This window comes from Papilio xuthus, unplaced genomic scaffold (genome assembly GCF_000836235.2).
Source record: "Papilio xuthus unplaced genomic scaffold, Pxut_1.1 DF824888.1, whole genome shotgun sequence".
NCBI lineage: Eukaryota > Metazoa > Arthropoda > Insecta > Lepidoptera > Papilionidae > Papilio > Papilio xuthus.
Genome location: NW_013533761.1, coordinates 3,854,576 through 3,880,676, shown reverse-complemented (window position 1 = coordinate 3,880,676; position 26,101 = coordinate 3,854,576). Strand labels below are relative to the sequence as shown.

Genomic DNA, 26,101 nt, shown 5'->3' with positions numbered 1-26,101 from the left:
AAATTGTCGATATTGAGTAAGGTCGTGATATCTGGTGACCGTGTTTCAATTAATTTGTAACCATTTATGAAGTAAACATTGTCGGGCCTTACTCGGTATGAACAAGGTCGATTACGTAAGTCGCTGATTAATTTTAGTGTAAACATAAAAACGAATTGCACCTCTCAAGTATACACAACCAAATCTCAAACATCAAATTATTTTTATTACCAACGCTTTTTTTTACTCTAACAATTGTTTCGGCAGTGTGAACCCATATTAAAACAAAACTAAAGGTAAATAAAGAGAAACGCAATAAAATCGCAAATATATTTAATCAACAATACATATCCATAAATATATTCCATTATTTATATAAAATAACAAACAACGTACAAAATATTTATCTTACGATTGATGTGTTGGTGACAAAGCGCTGCCAAATGCAGTATTACAACGCTATACAGTTACTCTATAACAGTATTGTAAAAAAACGCATCTAAAAACATCGTTTAGAGTTTTATTGTGCAAATGTCGACGTCATTTTTTCGACTTACGTTTTTTAAATGCTGAATTACTATTAAATATTGGTTATTTAAATAAAATGGTTTAAGTTTTTGTTTATTTACATACATATTTTGCAATTATTTTAGCCCAAGGAGATATCTATCTATCTATCGATGATAACAAGCAATTTTTTTTTAATTATTTAAAATAAATTTATAATACTACTTTTATAATACTTTAGAAAAAATCAAATAAAAATTTTTTGATCGTAAAAAATAAATTAATATTATTGCAAAATAATTTAGTACTTCTTAATTTTGCTTACGAATTTAATTTAAAAAAAAAATAATAAAAGTGATAAAACAATTCAAATGAATATATAAATGTCTTTTTTTAATGAGCAAACTTTGGTCTTTTCTATTACGGACTTTTTTTTGTTTTTTTTTTACTTAGATGTAACTTTATATCAGATTCATGTTTTTTATATCTAATAGGTTTAACGTATACGTAATAATTTTACTACAAATAAAAATTAAGAGAAAAATTAAATAATTAAATAAATATTGTGGAGAAAAATAACTCGAATTAAATTGCAAAATGAAACCGTAAAGGAATTTGTTCAAGTCTTATTTGGTAAGTTTATATTTAACAAATGCTTCACATTAAACTTATTCTAGGATTTGGAAAATTTGAATACACTCGGCGTACTCTTCTTTTGGGGTTTATTTTCAGCCACCTATAAACAGAGATTTACTTAGAAGCTATATGTTAAATTGCGCTTACAAAAGTCATAAGAAATTACGTGTATTTCATCGGTATCATAAAAAACCAATGAACTCCTTGTTGTTATACTTTATCTTTTACTAGAGGAACAATGAATATACTGGGAAACGTGTAATGTAGTGGACGTATTTAGTGGGCAGTGGGTAGTGGGCAGAGGGCAGTGGGCAGTGGGCAGTGGGAAGTGTGCAGTGGGAAGTGTGCAGTGGGAAGTGTGCAGTGGGAAGTGCGCAGTGGGAAGTGCGCAGTTACAAGTGTATAGTGGAAAGTGTGCAGTGTGCCGTGAGTACTGACCGTGCGCTCGCCGAGCAGCAGGCGCACCTTGTCCTCCTCGTGTGGTTCAGGCGGTGCGGCGGCGCGGCGCCCCAGCTGCAGCTTCTGCCGGATGGCCTGCGACAGGATCACCCTGCACAACACACTAACGTTAGCAACTAGCTGTGGACGGGTGTCGAGTTCAACAGTTGCACAATATGTGCTATATTATCATTATTTATAAACGATAGTTAAACATAGAAAATGAGTTGAAAATGAGCGATAGTGTTGCATATGGTGACCTTCTGGTGTCGTTCTTGGTGGCGAGGAGGAGGTCGAGCCAGGTCCAGGTGACGTTGTGGTACTCGAGGGTGGGCAGCACGAGCGGCAGGTCGCGCACGTCCTCCAGGTTCTTCTCCTTGCTGCCCTTGTAGGAGACGCGCACGCCCACCTCCGGGATCTTGATGTAGATGAACAGCTTGTTCTTCTCCGCGCGCTCCTGACGCATCAAATACACGTCACAACTTGGCCACCTTCTCTCACTCATTAATACTTTCATAATGTTATAAACTTTGGCTGATAATTGTAATAAAAAAAATACGCAATGCCGTACTTTCATCTTTTCGACATCATCCTTGTCCTTGTCGCGCTTCACGTAGAAGTTGGAGTTGGAGTCCTTCTTCTTGGTGCGTCGCTTGGCGCTGCCGGAGGAGGCGGCGGAGGGCGCGCGCTCCTCCCGCCCCGCATCCTCCTCCCCCTCCTCCATGGCCTCGGGGTCGCGCTCCGGGAAGCAGAACTTCAGCATCGTGTTGAAGAACTTCTTCGTTAGACCTGACATACGATTGCTTATTTGTGTGTTTATTTCAACCAATGATGAAGTTCAAGATTAAAGGTGAGTGTGTGAGGTTGCGCATGTGTCAGGGTGCGAGGTCTCACCGATGCGTATGGGCACGATGTTGACCTCGAAGTGCTCCTTGACGGAGATGCCTCCGACTGGCGGACGGTCGCGGCAGAAGACGCGCAGCGCCGCACGCCGCGCCAGCGGGGCCCGCCCCGACGCCGCCTGCGGCACCAGCACCTGCGCACAACATGACCTTGTGACCATCCTTATATAAAAAGTCTAAATTCTTTTAACGTAAAACAACCTAAATACCGCAGTAGCGATCATGATCTATTTGTCTAAAGATAGAAATTGTTTTTTGGCAGTAAACAATGTTATATGTAAACACTGGAATCCCACAGACCTCAGGGAAGGGCTCGTTGGGTAGCAGATTGGTGACGCGCACGTAGCCCACCTCCAGCTGGTGCTCCACTGAGTCATCGGACCTGGAAGTCTTCGTGTACCTGCACAATGCAACATGTCACGTGTTGAATCACGCTATTTCCTAAGATCTAAACGCAAATTAAATAACACATGATAATTAAATATTATTAAATGTATAGATTGAATGATAGAGTAGTTTATGAGTAATGATATTATCATAGTATGTAAGTATAAAGTGGAGAGACAGGAAGTTGGTGAGCAGCAGGTCGGCGATGCCGAGCTGTCCGTCTGCGTCAGTGAGTCTCCAGCGCGCGGACTTGAAGCAGATCTCGTTGTGGCGGTGCGGGGGCGCGTGCGGCGCGCGCACTGCGGGGGCGGCCGAGCGCGCCTCGCGCCACGCCCGCACCATCGCGTCCAGCTCCTCGCCCAGCGACCACGCCGCCTCCTTGCACTCGTTCACCTGCACACACGCGCCGACACACGCCGACACGCGCACATCCGCACACACATACATTACATGTGTAACAAAAGACTACTAATACATACTATATCTTTACAAAAATTTTATTACTAAAAGGAACCCGATATATCACAAGATATAATCTCAAAGGCTGACGTAATCAGCGCAGGCGTCCATTCTATAATTTTGCCGTTCTATACAAGTCTTCGGTAGTATAGTGGTAAGTATCCCCGCCTGTCACGCGGGAGACCGGGGTTCGATTCCCCGCCGGAGAGAACTTTTTGTTATTTTTTTTTCATTTACAATTGAGTAGTTTTTTTTCTCAATATAAAAGTTAACCTATTTTTAAATTTGTGGCATAAAAATGCCAATTTTATATCATGTATTAAACCGTAAATAAATTACCTGATCATCAAGGCTCTTGAGCTCAGCAATGGCGACGGGGTCGTGACCTGTGATGGACCTATTCTTCAGGTAGTACTCCTTCTCCAGCCGCCGCAGACGTGCGAGAGATTCTCTCACCTGAACACAAAACGTTTAGCAAACATTTGATTGTTGATATTTCGAAAATAAACGGTTTGTAACAATGTATTTTTTTTTTCATCGTATAATGACATTCATTTTCATTGCTTTATAAATTTCCTTTTTGAAATTTTTTTAAAAAGGACCAAGGATCCTTTTTGAACCATAAATATATTTGTGCGCACAAAACATACCGGAATAATTTTTAAATAGACTTATATTCATACACAATGAAGACAACACAAGATATTCAATGTTTTGTGATCAGCGTTATAAATAGAATCTACTAGCATTTATCTTATTGTATGACGTAATCTGCGCACGACTCGATTCTACACTTTCGCCATATCATACAAGTCTTCGGTAGTATAGTGGTAAGTATCCCCGCCTGTCACGCGGGAGACCGGGGTTCGATTCCCCGCCGGAGAGAACTTTTTGTGATTTTTTACACATTGCTAAAAAATATTGTATGCGCAACAATTTGAGCAACACACAAATAAACCTTCAATTACCTACGCTTTTTTTTTATTTTTATAAATTGCGGATCAAAATAAGTCCTCGTAAAAAATGGACTATCGTTATCTTAAATGTTTGCAAGCTAAGTATAATTGCGTCAGACCTGCGTCTGCAGCTTATGTATGAGTTGCTTGTGGTCACGATCCTGGTGCAGCTGCAGCTGGAAGCGCATGCGCGCGCGCCGCTCCAGCGCCCGCCGCCGCTCCGGCTCCACGCGCAGCACCACGTTGTTCACCACGTCCAGCAGCATCGCGTACTGCAAACACAATGACTAGTAACATGCTTTTACTGACTTAAATACATTACATTTCAACAATTTTTAACCGATTGAACTTTTTCAGAATTTTTATTGATTCTATTATACATGGAACTGTAAAGAGGTTTCATTGTTTTGCGGTGGTTCCATGCTAGTCGGTGTGTTGTATATTTTGTGCCTGTTGTTGTGGATAGTGACCTGCAGCGAGTTGGTGCAGACGTCGAGGTCGTGGTGCATGAGGGTGAAGGAGTCGTACGGCTGCGGCTGCTGCGCCCAGCCCGCCCCGCCGCCCGCGCCGCTCTCCGTCTCCTCGTGCGTCACGTAGTAGAACTCGCACGCGCACCGCGACACGATGCGTTGCAACTGTTACCACAATACAAACTTTAGCACTATAACAATAAAGTACAAATTTATATGTCTTCGCTTTATATACGCTTTACCTGCGCCAGTCCGGCGTCGTTGCCGGGTCCGACGGTGCTGCCGATGACGCCGCCGGCGGAGTGCCCGCTGCCCACCAGCCGCGGCACGTCGGGCAGCGTGCTGATCTCCGCGCCCGACCACCGCTCCTCGATCTCCTCCACGGATACCCACTGGATGTTCTCTGACAAATATATTAACAAATGTTTACAACCCTTAATTATTGAAATAGTATGCGCAAACCTCAGAAATATGTGTCCGTAGTTACCGTCGAGTTGGTCGCGATCTGCGGCGCTGACGGTGGCGTAGTACTGCATGGCGGAGAGCGCGCCGCTCCAGGCGGTGGCGGCCGGGGCGCGCCGCACGCGCTGTCGCACCTCCGCCCGCGCCGCGCACAGGATCACGTACCCGCGCGTCTCGCACCCCTTCAGCACCACTTGCGAGTTCACCAGCTCGACTGTACACAAACATTCTGTTATTGAAGTGGACTTTTTGGGTTTAGATAATGATGCAATTGTGTTGTACGTACTGAGGCAAGCTGTGTGGGCGTTGTCATCGTCGAGGGCGTGTCGCAGGGGTGCGTGCGGGGGCGGCGCGTCTCCCTCTGCGCCCGCCAGCTCGTCACTGAACACGACGGGCGCCTCACCCCCCGCCTCACCCGCCTCCGCTACCAGCGCCGCCAGCATGCCCGCTGCGCACCCACCGCCGCTCTACAAAATAAAAAATGTTTATGACTCTTTAAGAAACTATTTAAAAGATAAATTTACTATTGGTTGGGCTCATAGTTGCAAAATATTTTTTACAAAAAAACTCTACATTTATACATTGGTATTGTATTGACCTGTGCCGAGGCTGGAGGCGGCGACACGACGTCGGATTCTCGCTGCTGTTTTGGTGACGTCGTTGGTTTATCTTCCTCCTTTAGTGCTTTGGTGGAGAGATTCTTTTTCAGTTGCTGAGTCTTGATATATGAGTCGATGAGTGCGAAGGCGAGGTCCCGGTTGAGTTTTGTCCAGGCGCCGCGCAGGTCGTGCACGGCGAGGCGGTGGGCGGGGGCAGGCGCCGCTCCGCCCGATGTGCCAGCAGCGCTCCCCGCACCGCACGTGGCGCCGCCCGCCTCGCGACCATACGAAACACGCCGCACAGACAGGCAGTAGCATTTCTCCATCGCCGGTGGGGTCAGCACTGAGTTCTGGATTGTTTTTTTCCGAATTAGTAAAATTAATAAATTAAAAAAAATGACATATAATTTATTAGTAACAACCTCGTTGTCCTTGTCGTCTGCGACGGGTGCGGGAGTCTTGAGCCATATCTCTGCGTCGTTGAGGTCGCAGTTCATGTAGTCTGTGGTCCAGAGCGCGCGCGGGCGACGCAGCAGGCCGTCCCCCGCCGCCGCCAGCGACAGCCGGTGCCGCGCGCCGCACGTCACGCGCCCGCACCGCATCTCTATGCCGCGCTGCATGCTCGACGACGACCAGTAGAACACCTGGTACATCGCACACGTCTCAATTATGTTTTATTTTATAATAATAAGCATTGAAAGTAGTTGTACGTGATTATGTACCTGCAGGTTGTGCAGCGTGAGCGCGACGCTGACGTGGCGGTAGTGTCGGGAGAGCTGCGGCTTGCGCGGCCGCAGGTTGCGGAACACGCGCCCGCGCCGCGTCGGCCGCGTCACGCCCGACAGGATCAGTTTCAGGCTTTCGAACCATCTGAAAATACGGAAATTTCAAACAATTTTTTTAATATTTATAATATCAGAAATTTGAAAATATAAGAGATAAGAATTATTTTTTACCTGAGAGTGCTACCGTACAACAGGAGCACGGGGCCGTCTCTCTCGACGGGCTTGGTGTCCATTCCCAAATGCAATTCCAATCCTTGTGAACGGAAAGCTCGGTACGAGTCGTGTTCCTGTTAAATTATACCTTTTTTAAAATATCGATATTATTAACACGGTATATATTTGCGTTGTATATGATGTATGCACCTGGTTGCTGGAGTACTCCGGCAGTCGTGTGGGGGCGCAGGGTGCGACGGCGTGGTGGTCGCGCGGGTCTCCGACGCACTGCCAGCCCAGCTTGACGCTGAGCCGCAGCGCGGGCACGCGCAGCACGCGGCAGTCGTCGTACTTGCTCGCAGTGCGCACGAACACGTTCAGCTCGCCCAGGAACGCCAGCTTGCCTACCAGCAACAAAAATACAAAAATTATTGTTTGACAACTTGACAACGAGGATGTCATACTATTGATTTAGATGACTCACCATTGGTCCAGTCCAAGACGAGGTCGTTCCATGTGACCTCCATCTCCTCGGTGGTGTTGTAAGGGTCGAGGGAGACGTGCAGGAGGCAGGTGAACTTCTTGCAGTTGACGGTGAGTCGGCCGTGCATCAGCAGCCGCACCTTGTCCCACCACGCCAGCGGCGCGGACGGATCCAGCGACGGCCGCGATACTTGGTCGAATGCTGAACAGATATAAATGTATTGAAATAAAAAGCTAAAAATTATAAGTTTAAGCAGTTCACACAAAGAGGGAAACATACCGAGGTTGCAGTGGGCGATGACCGGCTCCCAGCAGGGGCCAAAAGCGTAGCTGTACTCGGCCATCTCGCAGCACAGGTCGTAGTACCACTTGAGCGGCATCATGCTGCGCTCCAGCTCCACCTTGCCCCACGGCGCGCCCTGGTCTATCGTCACCGTCCTCACCGCTACACAACAACAGGCGCAACCATCATATAAACAGTATTATACAAGTGAGTGGAGTGAAAGAGTGTGTGCGGACCTCTGGGCGGCGGCTGTTCCTCGGCGGCGAGCAGCGTGCCCCAGAGACGCAGCTGCGTCATGCTGAGCAGCGGCTGCGGGAAGTCGCGCAGACGCAGCTGCCACTGCGCGCACTGCACGCTCACGCTGCGGCACCACAAGGTGTTGAAGTCGATGCCCTCCTCCGGCCAGGGGCTGTCCCAGTCGAGATGTCGGAGGCGCGCCTGGGCGTTGTGCGCGCCGTGCACGCTGGGGTCAGCCAGCGCGAGCACGCGCAGCGCGGAGAGGCAGCAGGCGACGAGACGCGTGCGCGGCGGCGGCGCGGCGCGGCATCGCTGCACGTAGATCTGCGCGTCCTTCTGCCGCAGCGCCGCGTACAGCTGCTCCACCTTGCCCGCCGGCAGGAACAGGTGCGGCTTGCACAGCTCTTGCACCTGACCACACCGCACACATTTACACCCCTTGCACTCAACAGATTGCGATCATCATTACTAACTAACTAACGCCACCTAGCGATATTTTAGGGCATTTACACACCTTGGCATCGAGCATGGTGCGTCGCTTCTCGCTCTCCTTGTACTCGTCCTCCAGCAGCTCGTAGTTGTCGCGTAACTTCACCTCGAACGGGTCGTCGCTCATCTCCAGCAACACCTCCTCGATCTGATAAACATCAAGTTAGGAAGCAGATGATTATTGCTGCTAAAGTCAAATATAAATAAGGGAAGGTAATCGTGTAATGTGTGACCTTGATGTGCAAGTCGCTGGGCAGCGGGCTGTCGGCGGTGAAGGGCCGCTTCTTCACCCCGTGCACCAGCTTCAGCCACTTGAAGAGGGACACGAAGTCGCCCTGCACGGCCTCCGCGAACCTGTGCTTGTAGGGGAACACCACGCGCACTGACTCCACGTTCACTGACCTGACGAAACAAGAACAAATTTAGAGTTACAGCTTTTTCTCCATTAGTTATTACTTGGTCCATGTATCTGATCATTCCAAAATAAGTTGAGAAAAAGTAAAATAAAATTGGTATACTTTAGTTCATTTAATTAAGCCGCAATATAGATGTGTCACTCACCAAACCTTGTTCCATGGCAACAGGAAGCCCTCGTTGGCGGAGCGCTCGACGCGCACGTCGGGGTCGTCCTGCGCGCGCTCCTGGCTGTACCCCTCCACCACCACCACCTCCTCGCCGTTCAGCACCATCTTCAGCTGCCCCCACGACACCGACACCCCGCACCACTCCTCGCAACCCACGGTCAGCTCGTCTGCAAACACACAAACATTAATATCGCACTCAGAGTCCTTCAGTAGTCACCCAGGTATAATGTACCTGTGATAAACAGCATGTTGTTGTCTTCAGACAGCAGCAGCATTAAATTAGTGTCGCCTTTAAACGACACTCTCCAGTCCAACGGTTTCTTTTTATCTTCTCTCACATCTTCCGTCTCTCTCTTACTCGCTTTCAATTCCTTTAACTGTTTACGGAAACTTTTCACAGCTCGAACAAATGTCAATATCTTCAAATGCATATTCGCGCTCCATTCGAAGTCGACTGTTTCGAGAAATTGAAAATCCAGTAGGTTTGTACTCTTGTCCTTGGAATGCAAGAACTCAACTCTCAGTAAGCGTACGTGGAAGAAGTTCGATGTGATCTCGTCTGATCTCTGACATTGAACGTTACCTGGAAAATTAACAATCATTTACAATTTTTTATTACAATTTTTTCATAATAAGTCAATACATATAATAAATTCTTACCTTTGTAGGGAACCATTTCGACAACTTTCAATCCGGAGACGAGTGCGCCGGCTTTGTTCACCGTCTTTTCCAAGGTGACCGCATCGATCCTCGTCATCAGACATATCTCATCCGACACGATGAGGAACAGATTGATGTGCGACAGAGCCACGTTCACAGATATATTGGCCGGGGCCTCGTCCCCTGCTTCCGGGAGCTTCGGTTTGCACGGCGTTTTGTAGTCGTCCAGGCATTCCGCCATCGTGATCACGGCATTTGCTATTTCTTTACTCCATTCTAGACGTAAACAGTCCATCATGGCTTCCACCTGCAATAATAAATTTCCTTTTTCTCACTGGAACAGCACATTTAACAAATAAACATTGTCTTTCATCTTTCGCGTTCTGCCAAAGCCTGACAGTAGCACAGGGTCATGTACACGTTGCACCTTGCAGTCGCGGGGCGGGTGACTGCCGCACTTGACGAGGGCGACGGCGAGCAGGGCGGAGTGCCAGGCGTGGTGGCGGCGCGGGGGAGGCTCGCGCCCCGCCCACCCCGCCCACCCCGCGTCCACCAGCAGCTCCGCGCTCCAGTGCCGCGCTCCCACCACCAGCTGCGCCACGCCCCACTTGTACGCCTCCTCTGCACATACACACCACACACATACAGCTTACAAAAAGATTATAACATTAATCCAAAGAATAATATCTTGTGCCTATAAAGCCATGTAGAAAATATCTAGATAGTACCTCTAGTGTCAAGGAGCTGGTCCAGCTTGACCTTGAGTCCGCCGCAGCCGGCAGCCAGCGCGGGGCCAGCGGCGGTGCGGCGCGCCCGCAGCGACACGCCGCGCAGCTCCGCGCACCCCTGCACCACGCAGCTGCCCAGCGCCACCCGCATCCACGCCGGCACGCCCCCCGCACTCACTGCACCCCCTGTACCCCCTGTACCTCCTGCACACATACATACTTCATACAAAAATATATATCATTATATACTTATTATTAAGTTTATATTGAAATCCAATAATTTACGAACCACTTTAGTTATAAAAGCATCAAACATGAAAGAAATAATTAAAGATATGAAATTGATAATGCGCAACCTGAAGTGCTGTCGCCGGAGATCTGCATGGGCTTCATCTTTCTGTCCAAATCCCTGATAGTGCGGTACCACTTGAACATGTCCTCGTGAATGTAAGACATATTCAGTGTACTTATTATCAGGTACAAGTTGAGCACGCCCTTCTCTAACTGTAAAAATACAGATTAAAGGATTACAAAGGCGGATATTTCTTACAAATGTATTTTAAAGCTTTTTAACAAATTGTGTGTGCTATTTAAATCAATGTACTATGCACGTCCAAACTTAATATTAAGTCAGAATTACCTTGGCGTCCAACTTGATTTTATTGAGGAAGAGCAGGTCATGTTGTTGGGCAGTGAGCTGCAGCTGGTCAGCCTGGAAGGCTACGTACAGCTGCGGAGACCCCGCCCCCAGCCCCACTCCCGTCACGCCCTCCGCAGCAGCGCTGAACCGGGAGTTTACCTGCAAATTTAGTCAATCATAACTGATTAGTTTAACTTATTTTTTGTCACATTTTTTTGAATATTAAAGTTATCTTACTTGTAAACTTTGCAGAGTAGTCGTTGTAGTTTTACCTCCAGAATTTATTGTTGTTTTTTCGATTTTTAAACTGAATATCTAAAAATAAAAATATTTAACAGTAAATACTATAACAAACTTTAAAATTATAAAAAAAAAAGATCACCAAATGTCTGTATATTACAAACCTTTGGTATAATAGGAGATAATCTGGGAATCAGTGTGGTAAGATGATCATCATTCTCCATAGAATGTCTGGGCTCGGGAGATTTTCTTGTTTTCTGCTTTTGTATAAAATGGTACACTTCATCTTGTAGTGATATACATGGATTGCTTATAACTGTGTGGATTTTCTGAAAAAAAATATTATAATCATTTACTTGCACCTCAACTTCGACTATGTATAAATTGTACTTGAATTTAGTTATTTCACATAGCAATGGATTACTAGAATATTAACCTCAACATTTAGAGGACCATCGGCTTTAACAGTGCCCTCAATGTGAAGGCTACAGGCGGCTTCCAGCAAACCATCAGCGCGGCAGGCGAGACGCACGTCCAGCGCACTCGCACAGAATGCGAGCGCACGCGCCGGCCCACCCGCCGCACCGTCTGCTCGCACCTCACCCGCACTCGCCTCTACCACAAATGGTGATCGCGGACAGCCATTCACTACTGTCAGCGTCGCGTCTATTATGTGTACGCCCATGAACTGTTATAAACACATACAATTTTGATCTTGGTATTTTTTAATACAAGAAATACATATATACAGCATCAAAAACATCCCATATTCTGATCTAAAATACATTAAAATAAATTATTTTCAATGACAAAGAATTATAAATATTAAATTACATACCTGAGCAAACATAATAAGACTTGGTGGTAACTTTTTGTCACGGAAATCTAGTAAATTCTTTTGAGTGAATCGTTTTAATTCTCTATTGATTATATCAGATTCTGTAGAATCTTGTCCATCTTTGAAATTGGAATTTTGCTTTGATAATAAAGGTTTGAGTATTGTCTCAACAACAGCACTTCTTTTCTCTTCTGCATTATTTGTGATTTGTAGTTTATTGATGACAACAGAAACCAACTTGTTGATTTCCGAATTGAAAAAGCTACTACGAAAAGATACTTCACCAATGTGCTGAAAATAACAACTTATTAAACTGCTATTATATTGTAATTCTCAGTATATAACTATTCTTAAGAAGCAAATATGAATTATGTTACTATTATTATTTAAACATTTTAATATTATTAACACATTCTGGATAGCTATTTACAGTGAATATTGTAATATTATTTTTTTCATTGTTGATGAAAAACCAAAAAGAAATTGAGGTAACTTACAATAGAGTATCCATCTTTAGAAAGACTAACATCTCGCAGAATAAGCTTGGGGACTGCTATTCGTCCTATTCTTAGTTTTATATGGTATTTTCTTTTGAAAAGCCATGCCAACAAAGTTGGTAATAACCTAGAAGATAGAAGCATAACAAATCACATAAGAGTTTATCAAAAAAAAAGACCAAAGAGATAAATTCATTAATATTGATTAAGTCTTATTATCATATTGTTTGATTTTAAAGCATTTTAGTGAATTATTACTCAATTTTAACATGAGAATAGATAAAAAGAATATAAATTCGTCATTTTCATCCAAGCAGCTGTTTACAAATTATTTATTAGGGATTTACGTTTATTACCAAATTACACAGGATTGACAGGAATTTTATTAATAATATTAGGATCATTACTGTAGCATTCGTTGTGCTATATTGTAAGATATTGCTATGTTATAATTGAAAATACAAAATTGTTTAGCTGTTAAAAATAAACAACTTTTGACAACAATAATACTTACCACGAAACACTGATATAAATCGCGACTAAAGTCAGCAGAACTATAAACAGTGCACTCATTTTCGATCCTTTATATCATTTCTTTTATTTATTTCCAAAATAATTGACTAATTATCGTTTATATTCATTTTCAAAATAAGTTTTCAAATAACCTCAAAATGCATAGTACACAAACTTTTTGACAGTTGACAGTGACAATTGAAAATTGATGTGCAGTGCATTTCCCTTTTCCACAGCAAAACGCAAAATGCAAAACTCAAACTTATTGTTAACAAAGGGGCATCCATGTTCTTTGCAATATTCGTTTTTAGGGATATTATGACTGGTCTGGCAAAGGAAAAACAATTGTGTGGTTCCTTACAAAATATACTGTTTTGTGTTTCTTTTAGACCTATCCTGAAAATTTATCTCCTCTAAGCTATACCACTGTAAGCGTAAAATCTTCTGTTTCTAATTTTATTACTTTTGTGTGTGGCAATAAAAAATAACAACGGCGCTCTCGTTACTTTTTCTAAGACTGGGGTAACTAATAGTAAAAAAAAATCACTATAATTGTAAGATGAGGATATCAACAAGAAAAAAACCCATATTAAAGTTTTATAATTTATTAACTATTTTCTTCACATTAATCTATTATATCTACACATTTTAAACAGATTCTCACATAAACTTAGAATTATGTCCAAGAGGTCTTGGCAGTGTAACCCTCGTATTTCTTTCTAGTTTTCAAACCAGACACAATTGTAGAACTTTTTGGAAAAGCTGACTGTCCATTAAATAATGTATCTTTATCTGTGAACAAAAAACATATTATTTTAGGTTTTAGTTTAGTACAGTAGGAAGTCAGAACCAAGACCTTTGATGGGTCTGTATATGTGATGACATAATATTACAATCACAATAATTTGATGTTAATATGGATCCCTTGTCATCATTTTTGAGCATCAAAGGGTTTGTTATGTTAAAGTCAATCATATTGTATTATTGTGGACATGACAGTCAACATCTGATGATATGCCAAAAAGTAAAAGTATTAGCAACATAAATAACAGTACTTACCAGGATGGAAGCGAACATAATCTTGTTGTATATGCAAATTCTTTGGTAGGTCCATCTTTTTTAATGCATCAAATGGAGTTAGTACTTCAACAGGGGTTTCATAAAATTCTTGGAGATCATCTGAAAATTATTTAATAATGAAACTTAAACCATCCCTAAACATTATAAAATCACATGTTGATACAATCTGAATATAGCTTTAATCACTAAATATTACAAAATCATAGTTTCCAGGTATCTTGTCAGCTGTTAACTTCCTGCAAGTCACTGCGGAGAACAATTTTAGTTGTAGTCAGGCATTACACTGATCTGCAATTGACCTTGGGTTGCCAAGGATATTTGAAGAGAACTATACTTGTTCTGCATTCCTGAATTTTGAAAGTGCAGAGTAGTAGTGTACATTTGATATACTATGCTTGCTAAGTCTCCATCCTTGCTCATTCTGAAAGACTTACCAACATTTTCTATAGTATGCAACAAAGAGTTGGGTACACCATGTCCAGTCTCTTCAAAGCATGTTTTCAGTACATTAAATTTGACTTCAAGACTTTCGAATTCGGAATCTGATTTCAGACCATATTGCGAACAAATTTTATTGATTGTTTCATTAATGTTTGTTGGTGGCTGCCAAGGTTTGTTAGGTCGAAGGAATCTGAAATTATTGTACATTGAATTATATTTAATAATCTGAGACCCAATAACTAGTAATAAAACAAATAGTAGAAAGTAATACCCTCTAGCAGCCAATGATTCGGCAGCAGCCTGTAACTTTTTGTCAACTTTTGGATAACGCTTCTGTGCATTTCTTACAAAGTTAATCTGTAAGTAAAATTAAATCAGTTAGTAAAATTTAACTTGCACCCTTTAAAAAGATTTGAATAAAATGCATAAACATAACCTGAAAATTTGCGCGTGTTGTATTTATTAACGTTTTTCGTAACATTGCGGTTTGAAAAGATATTTTAAAACTGTTGAAAATTTATTTTTACACTAAATATCTTTGATTTGGTTAATATAATCATTAAAAAAAATTTTCATTTCACTGTTGACAAGTAAAAGTGACGTTTGATGTCATAATCGATTTTAGATTCGTTCTACGTGGCCAGAAAATGAAATAGTGTTATTTTTTAGTATTTTTACCATGGTCGAGTGTTTTATCTTAATATACTACACATGATAAGGATTTTTTAATACGTACAAGCAAATTAATGAGTTGCATACTTATTTTATAAAAAAAATGACACAAACAAAAATAACTGCAAATTATAAACCATGAAACGGAGCGTATACTGTTTCTGGACGAAATTAGTACCTCTTTTTACCGCTGTGAGCAGCACTGTCGGCTTGGGTTGTTGTTTCCTATCCGCCATTTTCCAGTCGCCATTGAAAGGTGAAAACTTCACTAAATGTCGGTGATGATTTTAAGATTTTGAGTGGTTTCTTTAATATTAGATCCGTTTTTAGTGTTGTGAAATGAAAATGAAGTGCCCTGGACTACCATGACGCATCAAAATCACCAAACAAACGGTGCTAGCCTCGAGGATTGCCACACAAACTTCTTCGCCTTGGTAAGTCACTTTTACATTGATGAAAGAAACCGTAGGTACTTTTCTTTCGAAATCATTGTGATTATAATGATAATATTATTGCATTGTTTTGTTTAACTTCTTCTTGAATGATTTGATATGGTATATATTTACTAAATCCACGTTATTCAAACGGTCTCCTTTTCGTCAGTGTGCGTTGATATACAAAAATCGCCTTAGTGTAATATGGACATGGAATCGATCTATCGCGTTAAATATTATGTATGGCATATTCAATCCATAGGCGGGCAGTGACGCTCAGCCGTTAGTCATCCTGGCATCGTACTCCCAACAGAACAGTCACTTCGTGTTGCTAACCCATAAAATGACATCGCATTCGGCAAGCGAGGCCACAAGAAGCCATCGGCCAATAGAGGTCATTTTAAATTCACCTGGCCGTAACGTAGACCGTAATGCGTTCGCAAGACTAGTTTCGCCAGGTCGAGGAAATAACTTTCTTATTACTTACATTCTTACGGCCGCGCTCGGCACTATAACTATACTATACTGCGCCTTTGGCTGCGACATAATGTGATAGTGAGAATGTTTGGATTGGATGTTGAGAAGCAAGAAGCGGTCGGGTCATTCATTATCGTCGTGTTGTAGTGTGGAGTCGCTTTGCGTAACGTTTATAGCTGGCGCGAATTTTATCAGATTGTATTCGGGTGAGGATTAGCGGCGGGTGGGACGGTGGGGTGAGGAGGGGGGTTGAGAGGATGGGTGGGGGCGGTCGGTCGTCCTCGCCGGAGCCGGAGAGCAGTGCGGCGCCATTTCCACCTGACGCGTTGCCATATCTCCGCGGCGCGGCGGCGCGCGCCTCCTGCAGCCGTCTCCCTCTCCGCTCCGCCTATCTCGTCGCGATACAAATTACTGATTTCTTGACTTGCTTGCTTATTGTCTAATTATTTATGCGTCGTTTGCGGACACTGCGTCTTTGTCGCGTGGAATTCTCCCGCTGGCGGCGCGGCGCGGCGGCCGTACGTCGTCGGTGACGCATCGTACTCCTAGGCTGACATTGCGCCGGGTTCAATACACTCGCCTCTTTAGTGGATCGCACTGCTATACACTTTTTATATCGAATGCAACAACCAAAACATTACACGATACATGGAACACAAACACATGCAGCTCGCATAACTATGTTAATTTTAAAGATGATGTTGATATAATTACGTGTCGAGAGCAATTTAACTATTTCATAACATCGTTAAATCAAAGCCTAAATTATAATTCAATTATTCTTTGAGGTACTAACTAGACGAAATTCTTTTTAAATATTTCGAAATAGACTGGGAATGCCCTATCATTTATGCATCGTAATAAGATCAATCATAATGGAAATATTATTAGTAAACCATATCGATACAGAACAAGAATTCCTCGTACGCAACTAGATGACAGAGTTATTGAACAACTTGCGTTAAAAACAACATGGCCTATAAACCTACTTATGTAAGATTATTATTATTAGTAATTATTTAACTTATACTGATTTTAAACAGAAAACTGATAATCACATAGAGTAATGTTAGTCCATGGACAATCTATTTTTTTATGTAATAGTAATTTTAATTATGGTTCAATAGAAGTAGGAATGTTTTCCTATTCTCACGAACCATCTCGGTGGATAATACTTGAGAATGTACATTCCGTAATACAGCTGTTGCTAGGGGCGGCCTACAGTATCCCTTGGTATTGCCGTCTCGCTTCGTCCCCCGCATCTCCTCGCGTGTGAATGAGATAGGACGACACGTGATATTTTTCGCGCGCTTTATTACGGATGCATAGCCGCTCGCTACGCTATTAAAGGTTGGTGATCCGCAAATATGTAGTGTTATTTGTTATTACGTGTGTTTGACTACTTGGTTTATTTACGCGATTACTTAACTTAATGTTTTTTTTTTTGAATTGGCAATTGCTAGCTGATGATAATAGCGTAGTTTTGAATACGATTCTCATGAATATTATTTTCAATATGAGCAACAGTTAATAATTGAGGATCATACATAATTATTGTAATTATAATTATTTACAATTTTATTGTTATACATCACAATAATTATATGGAGCGATAAACTGAATTGGTATAGGGGCTAAGAATATTTTATATATGGTAGCATTTATAAATGGCATGATTAGTGTCGCGGAGGTCGGGGTCGGTGCGCGCGCGCTGTTGCCCATTCAAGCGGACATGAATGCTCCTAATCGATCGCAGATTTCCCACGGGCTGCGTGCAACCTTGTCTTTACGCCCTCCCCACGACTGGTACAATTTTTTTATTGATTTCGCATCTAATATGAGTGTACAATGAACTTAATGTACAAATGTACATCGGAAGAAAAATACGTTATCATTACTGGTGTTAAATTTGTAAATACATTGTTTTGGTCTCATCTGTTTACGTTTCATATTTATGTATTATTTAAAACTCAGCTGTTTACTGAAATTTGTTGTCTTTTAATTTTGAACAAATTCGTTTCCCACGCTAGTTATAGCAGGATAGTTGGTGTTCAATATAAGACCAGTTTATTTAAAATTTGATTGCTCATTAAATGAGAACGGTTTAATAAGTATTTCACCCTTCATTCCCTGAGGCTTCGTTCTACTGTCCTTGTCCATTGACCGCCTAAATTCACAGTTTACTTATTCATGGTGGCTGGAGCACAGTGCGCCGCCCCCTCCGCCCCTCTGCCCCTGTCTTCTGTGCACACAGAGCACGCCTTTAATTTACCTCTGAATGACTTCAACCACTCTGAGGGTTATTAACAACCCCAGTTTGACATACGTTTAATATGTCCTTTGTGGATCGACAAAGGTATATTCATGGTTTTGTTATTGTCTCAAAATAGTAAACGCGTTTAGTATAGCAATTGCATTTATTTATACATATATTAGAAGGTAACAACCGAATCTAAATTTTCCTCAACTTAGTATCATGAGACACATTTTACACTGCAAATAATTCGTATCCAAACTTAGTGTTATGGTTATTTTACGGTAAACGATGCAATGATTAATGATTGCTTGACGTTCAAATGGAAGAAAAATTTCACTTTCAATCCCCAGAGAGCCACGAGGAAAACAGCTTAAGAGTCGGCTGACGTGGCCGGCAAAAAACGCGCACAGCAGATTTAAGGTCACCGTAACCATTATATTCATATTTTTGCCAGTCGATTACAGGACGAGAATGTGATATGACGCAAGCCAAAGTTCCTCCAGTCGTCGTCACAAGGTGACTGCAACGACCCCACCGGACAGGCTTGACACCTTCCTTTTCATTTCCGTATTATAAATATAGACAAATTTATGTCCTGTCTTATCGTTTCAAATTTATTATCGTCAGGGTCATTAGCTTGCCGTGTTGGTGTGTATTTTATTTTAATTTATCATTTGCGATAACACATCAATGTTATTATTTTTGTATCATATAAATGTCAATAATTTTTCGCGCCTTTGTTCGATTTTGGTTTTAATTTGAAATTTATTACACCTATTAATCATTTTTAAAGTGGCAAAGGCAAAATCTTAATACGGAATCAATATATACATGTGATTAGATATTAATAGCAAACAGCTTATTTTAATTAAGTCTAGTAGTAATGTAGTATTTGCAAAGTTACGTTACGATTTACTAAATCATTTACTATTGATTACATTGGGTTTGTGTATTTTGTACCATGGATGTATAACTTGAGGAAACTCAGTGTTAGAAAATGTTGTTTATCCGATTGTTCTCTAAAATTATATTATATTGTATGCATTTGCTTTTATTGTAGTCAGAGTAAAATTATAAATTATTATCAAAGTTATATGCGGTTTGTATTGACGGTAGCGTGTGATAAGCGTTATCGCACCGCAGTCTTTCGGGTCCGAGGGAATGTGGACCTCACACACTGAAAACATGGCGCAGATCTTCTTTAGTAATTCATTATTTAAGAATTTAGTTAATATCTTAATGTAAACATGATGGTTTCTATAATTTTTATCTAGAATCATAACCAATAGTTGGTAAATACACGTTACTTTCTATAAATATGACATACATTTAATTTGACAAAATAACACTCAATCCTTTGTTACAATGATTTGACACTAAATATGATTTTTTATTAAATAATTATAGATGTCTATGTTTACTGGTGCGTAAGGTATTGGTATAAAATAGCGAATCAGTGTCAGCGGTTGACCTACGCCGGTACGCGCCTCGGCCACGAGCAACGCGTCACCTATCATTGCTGATAAGGAAGTTTGCGGCTACGTTATCGCACCTAGCTCTGTTCTCCTCTGATCAAGCCGCTAAACATCCGATACACTGTCGTCTCATGTCTACATTTGTATTGGAAAATTTATACTTATATTTCCGTTTTAGTCATATTTACGACACACGTTATTTTAACATTTCTATCACACAGACTTAGCTATTAAAATGTTAGGTCGACGTTCCTCGAGAGGCAATATTAAAGCAGGTTTCGTCTCTCAGCTCTTCATCTTTTTAAGACGTATTACTAAATTAATCACTCGTAGTAAGGTTTTATGGGGCCTATATTTCCATTAGATAAGCTCACCTCATATCCTATCTAAAATCTCAACTGATTTAGTCACCTTAAGCTATCTCTGACTTAACATCGATAAAGATTGATAATTTGTTTAAATTCTTTAAATTCTCTTTAGTCAATAAATTATTGTTTAATATTTCAATATTATGCATATTAAAATTTCATAATTCCCACGTTCAACAAATTATATAATACATTTTATTGATAGCTGTTCGCACACGATTTTTAACACATATGGGGAGTAATAGGAAACATACGCAAACGTTGAATCTTTGTTTATGATGATAATAAGTCCACTTACCCGTCACTGTGTTATTTTATCACAGTATTGATGTACAGAAAAGTAGTATATAATTTACTATAGTGTATAAGATGAGACTATTATGTTTCTTTTTGTTATAACCACGAAAACTGTGTAAGAATGTGAATATTATCTGTGTTTTGATAATAATTATTCGTATTATATCGATAACGCCAGGGCCGCACTTTAGATGAGTGCGTTTTACACGATCTTGTCGTGTGCAACCCTATCCCGGATCTATCTGACGTTTGGCGTCATGAATGGAAATCTGCTAATTATCCGCTAAATCTGCCTATAGCTGTCATACAAGAAAGAGCAGAGTTATCTAACAACCATGCAAGCTTACGCTTACACGTTGCGACTAGAAGCGAGAATAGGTCTTTAAAATCAAAGTTCATCGCTGTAGGACATTGGACGGAATTTCTTTACCATGATCTATTTTTAGTCAGTCGATAATGCGGTGGGGATATCAAATTGAATATAAAAATTTTATGATTTGCAAGTTATAACAGTCCCAAATTATATGTGTCTGCATGAATGTAAATTACATTATCGTTATCCAGCGAGAGCTGCGACCTCGGCGCGTTGCAATGCAGTGTGTGTGTCGTCCTTTTTCTTGTTTTGTTATGTTATGAGCTCCACAATCCAGGTCAAGGTTGTGTTTTGATGTCTTGAGGAAAACGACGCGAGAGCTTTCTTAACGGGTCCGCCTTATGTCATCCGTGATTCGATTCGTTCTATATTTGTCATCGCCAACTTTAACACACTAATATTACCCATCCAAGTAGGTATTTTCTTGTGATTAAGGTTTTGTTATGTATGAAAGCGATTTTTTTTATATTGCAAATGAAAACAATCTGAGAGTCATCTCGATAGGTAAAATTTGTTTATGCTTTATTTTTGTGAATCGATACCAGTTCGACCGGAGTATTATTCGTGTGTGGACATTTTATTGTTTTGTATCGGGGCGCAATTAAGGTCTTCCGCTAGATTAGCGCGGCGGCGGCGGTAGCGGGCGGCCGCGGCCGCGGTCACGTTATGTGGGTCAAGATAACAGGAGTGAACTCGGCTCAGCACCTCCGCGCACACACGTACCCCTCGCCGACCCCGCACCGGCCCGCAGCGGACAACTTTCTTTTATATGTATTTCGACACGTGATAGAATTTCAACGAACATAATTTCATGAAATATATTCTGGTTCGCGAATAAATCTATTATGTATATAAGTGTCACAGTAGTTCCCCAGTACCTAACAGGTATTATTTTCTTTAGTCATAAAAATAGCAAATCCTTTATAGTCAATCCATATTATTCTCTCTAAGCGTAGTTTTCACTGGTTGAAATGAAATATTCATCAGTAATGTAGACAGAGATGGCAAACAGGCAGGCATATTGAGGCCGGAGCGCTGCGGGCGCGAGCAGGGCCGCACTTTGTTTTGTAAACACAAGGGCGGCGCGTGGGACTGCGCCTCTTGGCACCGCGCCTCACCTCTCACTCCACAACGACATATTTCAGGATTAATCTTCCGCGTGCGCGTTATGCGAACTGTCGTTTGAAAAGAAATTCTTTTATAGTATATATACTTTAGTTTAAAGCTTTGGTAGCCTTGGTGCAAACGATGAAACATAAAAAGTAACAGGATGTGTGATGATTTTGGAATACTTCACATTTATAGATTATCAAGATAATTGGACATATTATACATCTGTTATCACCAATTACTTAGAAGTTGAGATTTTTAAATATTTTTTTTTGTTATTGTAACTGTTAATAGTTTATTTTAAGAACTTAACAGTTAGTCTGAGTTTACCTTAGCCCTTTATTGTGACCGTCAGTCCACGGTTAACTAGTATTTTCAACGGTCACAAACTCTTCGTAGATGCCCTTTATATATATTATTACATTTTGCCCTCCAACTTGTGATGTAAATAGTACTGTAAAATTAACAATTTTTTTTTCACCACGAGACTTACTGCAACTGGTGAAGTTTCTTACCATGAGTTTTCTTTATAACTGATCTGGAATATTTTTTCTAGTTATCTAAGTTCTACGACGACATAACAGGAAAAGTTATGACGTACGCGTTTGTCTGTGTGACGAGTAAAAGTTCCATCATGGTAAATTAAAGTCCCGTGGATGCGCCATCGAAGTCCCTTAAGGTCGAAATTGGAATCGGAGCTTAATAAAAAGTGATCCAATGTTGTGCTACAAACGGTTAAGCCTATCAAGATTGTATAACGTCACAGCAACGCATCAATCTACACGTTCGGCCTCAATAAGGCAATTGGCGAACGTTTCAATTTCAAGTCACAATACAAGAGTGCGGTGCGGACACCGCCTCGCCTCGGCTCGGCGCGATTCTCGCACTCGAATTAACTAGATCGTCAACACGTTGCGCAACGAGCGAGGAGCGCTGGGGTCGATGCGGCTCCGGCGCGGGCGGAAACTCGGCCGCGTGCAGCCTCTGACGGAGCGCAGGCGGACGCGGAGGGCGGCCGAGTCAATTTGAAACGCTTTCACTCATACCTCCACCACCGCACGCCCCCTACCACAAGCGGCGACATACTCGCCCGCACCCGCGCCCAACAACACGCTGCAACGTTTCCATCTGTTTCGAGGATTGCACCCGATGAATTTGTCAGTTTTATGTTTATTGTCATAAAGCGTTTTACGACTCGACAGTCGATCTATCTATTAAAGTTATATTTTATGCGTCGCAGTAAGGATTGCAACTACGGCCTTATTTAAAGTGGAGCGACTGAATAAGTAGGGCATGACAAAGATTGAATTACCGAGCGAGAAAGTCTTCGCAAGTGAAAGATACTTCAATAGAAGTGTTCAGTTTATTTTGTTATGAACTTTGAATCAATCTCGTTAATCTTACGCTAGGTTTTTAACGCACTATATTGCTTTCTTTTATGTAATACATTAGTTTAGGACTGCTTCTGTTCGATTTAACAATTGACGTTTCTTCGTATATTGCTAATGCATGCTGAACTTTTTAAAACATTAAGTTCATACCAACAACCACATAACCACAACTATTTTAATGGACGAAAAAGAGAATGTGATTTTTGTAATTACTGACTTCAAGTAATAAACTGTCGTCGTTACTTGCGCGAGGCCAGTACTTGAGCCGGCACAGTTGACAACTGGTGCGTACAATTGTATTTTCGTGTTATGGTGGTTGGAGGCGGCGGCGGGGAGAGGCTTCACTGCTGCTCAATGATGCATATTTATCGCAATATTTTTTAACCTAGTTATTTGGTTGTAATTTCACAACGTTAAAATTATTCGTATTAATATTAAAAAAAATAATTTATCCAATAGTCGTAACTTTACGTAGAGCTTCATTCATTATTCAGTCATTATTTCGTAGTATGTGCGAGCAATGGTGGCATTAAAACATGAACGCATTGTGTAATCTCACCGAAGAGATCTAGAAAAAACTGGGGCACATCGTCGAAAAATCTAGATGTGCGGTCGTCGGTGCGAGTTCGTTGACCGCGCGGGCGGGGCGGGCGGCCCGTTAGCGCAGCCCTGCGCCGCGCTGGGATGACGACCAGCGTGCCTGTGCCCTGTCGCCCTGTCGATATCTGTGCCGTACCAGAGCATTATGGCTTCGTTTTGTGTCCGAATCACATTGTAAACATCGAAAGAATTTTAACATTAAATAAATTACAATTTCATTTAAAAGTTTACCTGTTTAATTAATAGTTGTATACAACTTTAGTTGCTTTTTAATTTTTATGTGGACATTGCACAAGTAGTCAATCTTATCACAACGTTAAAGTTAACCCGACATACAAGGATATTTTCTTAAATTTATGAACCAATAGCCTTATGATAATGTTAAGAAAATATTCGATTACACGATAAATTTGCATTAATCGAAACGACATTAAACTCATTAATAAGATGTCGTCCTGTTGCAGACGCCCTTTGCGTACCAATTACGGACGCGAGCCTTCGGTATTTTGTAAGCGCTCGGGCTTTAAGTTTCAATTGCACTGAAGTGGAGCGAACAAGCTGTACATGGGTCTAATGTCTTTTTTTTGTATCGGGAGGAAATATTCGTAAGATACCCTGCCTTTTGGGGAATAGATAGAGTTTTGTGAGATGTCTACTCTCTAAAACCAGGGTAAACTCAGGGGAATGTCCATCTTAAGTGCGATTGCGAGGGTCCTGGAATCTCCGATGGAACGTACCATAACCCTCTGCACTGAGTTTCTGCACGATTCCAGCAAAATATTTCCTCGTGCCTTTACAAAGATTCGGCAACATGGGAACACGCAATTTTGCCGTATTCTCGAAGGGTCTGGGAGATGCTGGTGTACCTTTTACATCTTGGTGGAGTTCATTGCCCCAGGGATCCAGTAATTGTTAATTCCGAACGATTACGACATCACGAAAGCGTGCAAACAATAGAGCGGTCACAATGTGAGACAATTCGACGTCGATTATAATTATTTGCTGCTGTATTTATGTCATCGACATGACTCCCTGGTAGCGGTAACATCGAATGATTTGCATACGAGCAAGAAAAATATTACTTATTGACAACGATACTGGATTTATACAAAAATCGAGTGATAAATGACTACATAATAATACTTTTTACAACAAGCATTTGTAATCTTTCTCCATGTTATCTATTCACGATGACAGGTATTTATATCTACATAGGTTTGTTCCTTAGAAGAGTAGTAGTGAAATTAATCAACTTCATTTTGTTGATATTAATAATTATTTAACTCAAAGAGCAACATCTTATAACCGCTGCTTGGAATTGGATGAACAAAACACTCTAATTTAGACATCCTCCACTGCTTATACACTCGAAAAACGATTGTCTTTTGGTTTTATAAGGGGTAAGGGGGGGGTGTAACTTAAGGTAAACGGCAGTCCCAAATTCGCTGCTAACTTATGCTTGCCCTACATTTTCATAGATAAATTTGAACACAAGAAAATTATATTTGAATATGTGTCTCAGCGTTGTGCCTAGTTGAGTGCCGGAGCAGTGCTTCGCGTAATGAATAAAACATTAAGTAATTCGTTAAATAACCTGTTTTCGTCACTAACAAAAAAAACAAAACGAAAAACAACTTTAGTGTTCCTGCGCCCAAGATTTTATGTACAATATTTGTCACAACGGCACTAGTGAAACATTTTGGACAGTTACGTATATCAGTATCACGGATATGTAGGCGTCAATTAATGGCCGACGTGCCGGCCGGGCTCGCCTCGCACATTTCGTGAATGAAAAACTAAATATCTACTATTGTTATGGCGACAATTTCTGTACGCAAAACTTACTATATCTTGTAGTTTTAATAAAAAAAAACAATCTATGAAAAATCTTGAATACAGAATACATATGAACCTAGAATTGGCAGTGACCTAGTTTACTTTAGTCAACTCTGAATATCATTATGAGGGTGACACCGTGCCGTTTATACTTGCCATTGCTGTGCTCCAGTTCGAAGGCCACTTATGTAAAGCAGAAACATGTATGACCCTGGTTTGTTGAAGACAAGGCTAGCAAATAGTCGTTTTTGCTTTAAATGTTAACAGTTAGTTGTGCATATTTAGTTTGCCATAATCGATGGCCGGTCGCGGCGTGGGTCCGTCAGCGCGGCGGGCGGCGGTGACCTACGCGCGCGTGCCGGCGC

The 26,101-nt window shown here is 41.5% G+C and overlaps 3 protein-coding genes and 2 non-coding genes across 5 annotated transcripts in view; 3 read left to right on the top strand and 2 right to left on the bottom strand.

Moving 5' to 3' along the window:
* Nucleotides 1-836: 836 nt before the first annotated feature.
* On the bottom strand, nt 837-13,100 carry hob (bridge-like lipid transfer protein family member hobbit). The gene is made up of 36 exons (XM_013325190.1): nt 12,927-13,100; nt 12,413-12,539; nt 11,916-12,206; nt 11,514-11,765; nt 11,242-11,406; nt 11,075-11,152; nt 10,838-10,996; nt 10,554-10,701; nt 10,198-10,401; nt 9,897-10,090; nt 9,470-9,776; nt 9,042-9,392; nt 8,787-8,976; nt 8,459-8,627; nt 8,251-8,373; nt 7,736-8,147; nt 7,497-7,661; nt 7,218-7,418; nt 6,944-7,137; nt 6,752-6,867; nt 6,518-6,665; nt 6,218-6,439; nt 5,795-6,145; nt 5,483-5,663; nt 5,222-5,410; nt 4,977-5,137; nt 4,735-4,899; nt 4,384-4,536; nt 3,648-3,764; nt 3,028-3,242; nt 2,763-2,862; nt 2,455-2,596; nt 2,132-2,349; nt 1,821-2,017; nt 1,561-1,672; nt 837-1,222 (listed from the first exon to the last, which is right to left on the bottom strand). The coding sequence occupies exons 1-36, from the start codon at nt 12,983-12,985 to the stop codon at nt 1,160-1,162; spliced, it is 6,639 nt and encodes a 2,212-aa protein (XP_013180644.1). The 5' UTR covers nt 12,986-13,100; the 3' UTR covers nt 837-1,159.
* On the top strand, nt 3,446-3,517 carry TRNAD-GUC (transfer RNA aspartic acid (anticodon GUC)). The gene has a single exon. It is a non-coding gene; the product is annotated as a tRNA-Asp (tRNA).
* TRNAD-GUC (transfer RNA aspartic acid (anticodon GUC)) lies at nt 4,122-4,193 on the top strand. The gene has a single exon. It is a non-coding gene; the product is annotated as a tRNA-Asp (tRNA).
* Nucleotides 13,101-13,514: 414 nt separating the features above from the next.
* Nucleotides 13,515-15,031, bottom strand: mRpL50 (mitochondrial ribosomal protein L50). Its single transcript, XM_013324995.1, has 5 exons — nt 14,883-15,031; nt 14,718-14,803; nt 14,440-14,636; nt 13,985-14,104; nt 13,515-13,717 (listed from the first exon to the last, which is right to left on the bottom strand). The coding sequence occupies exons 1-5, from the start codon at nt 14,925-14,927 to the stop codon at nt 13,602-13,604; spliced, it is 564 nt and encodes a 187-aa protein (XP_013180449.1). The 5' UTR covers nt 14,928-15,031; the 3' UTR covers nt 13,515-13,601.
* A 277-nt stretch (nt 15,032-15,308) lies between these two features.
* The window catches only part of skd (mediator complex subunit skuld), a 54,208-nt gene continuing 43,415 nt past the window's right edge, over nt 15,309-26,101 (top strand). Inside the window, exon 1 of the mRNA XM_013324909.1 lies at nt 15,309-15,552. Coding sequence (XP_013180363.1) covers nt 15,484-15,552 — 69 coding nt within the window. The 5' untranslated portion in view covers nt 15,309-15,483. The remainder of the gene's footprint in view (nt 15,553-26,101) is intronic.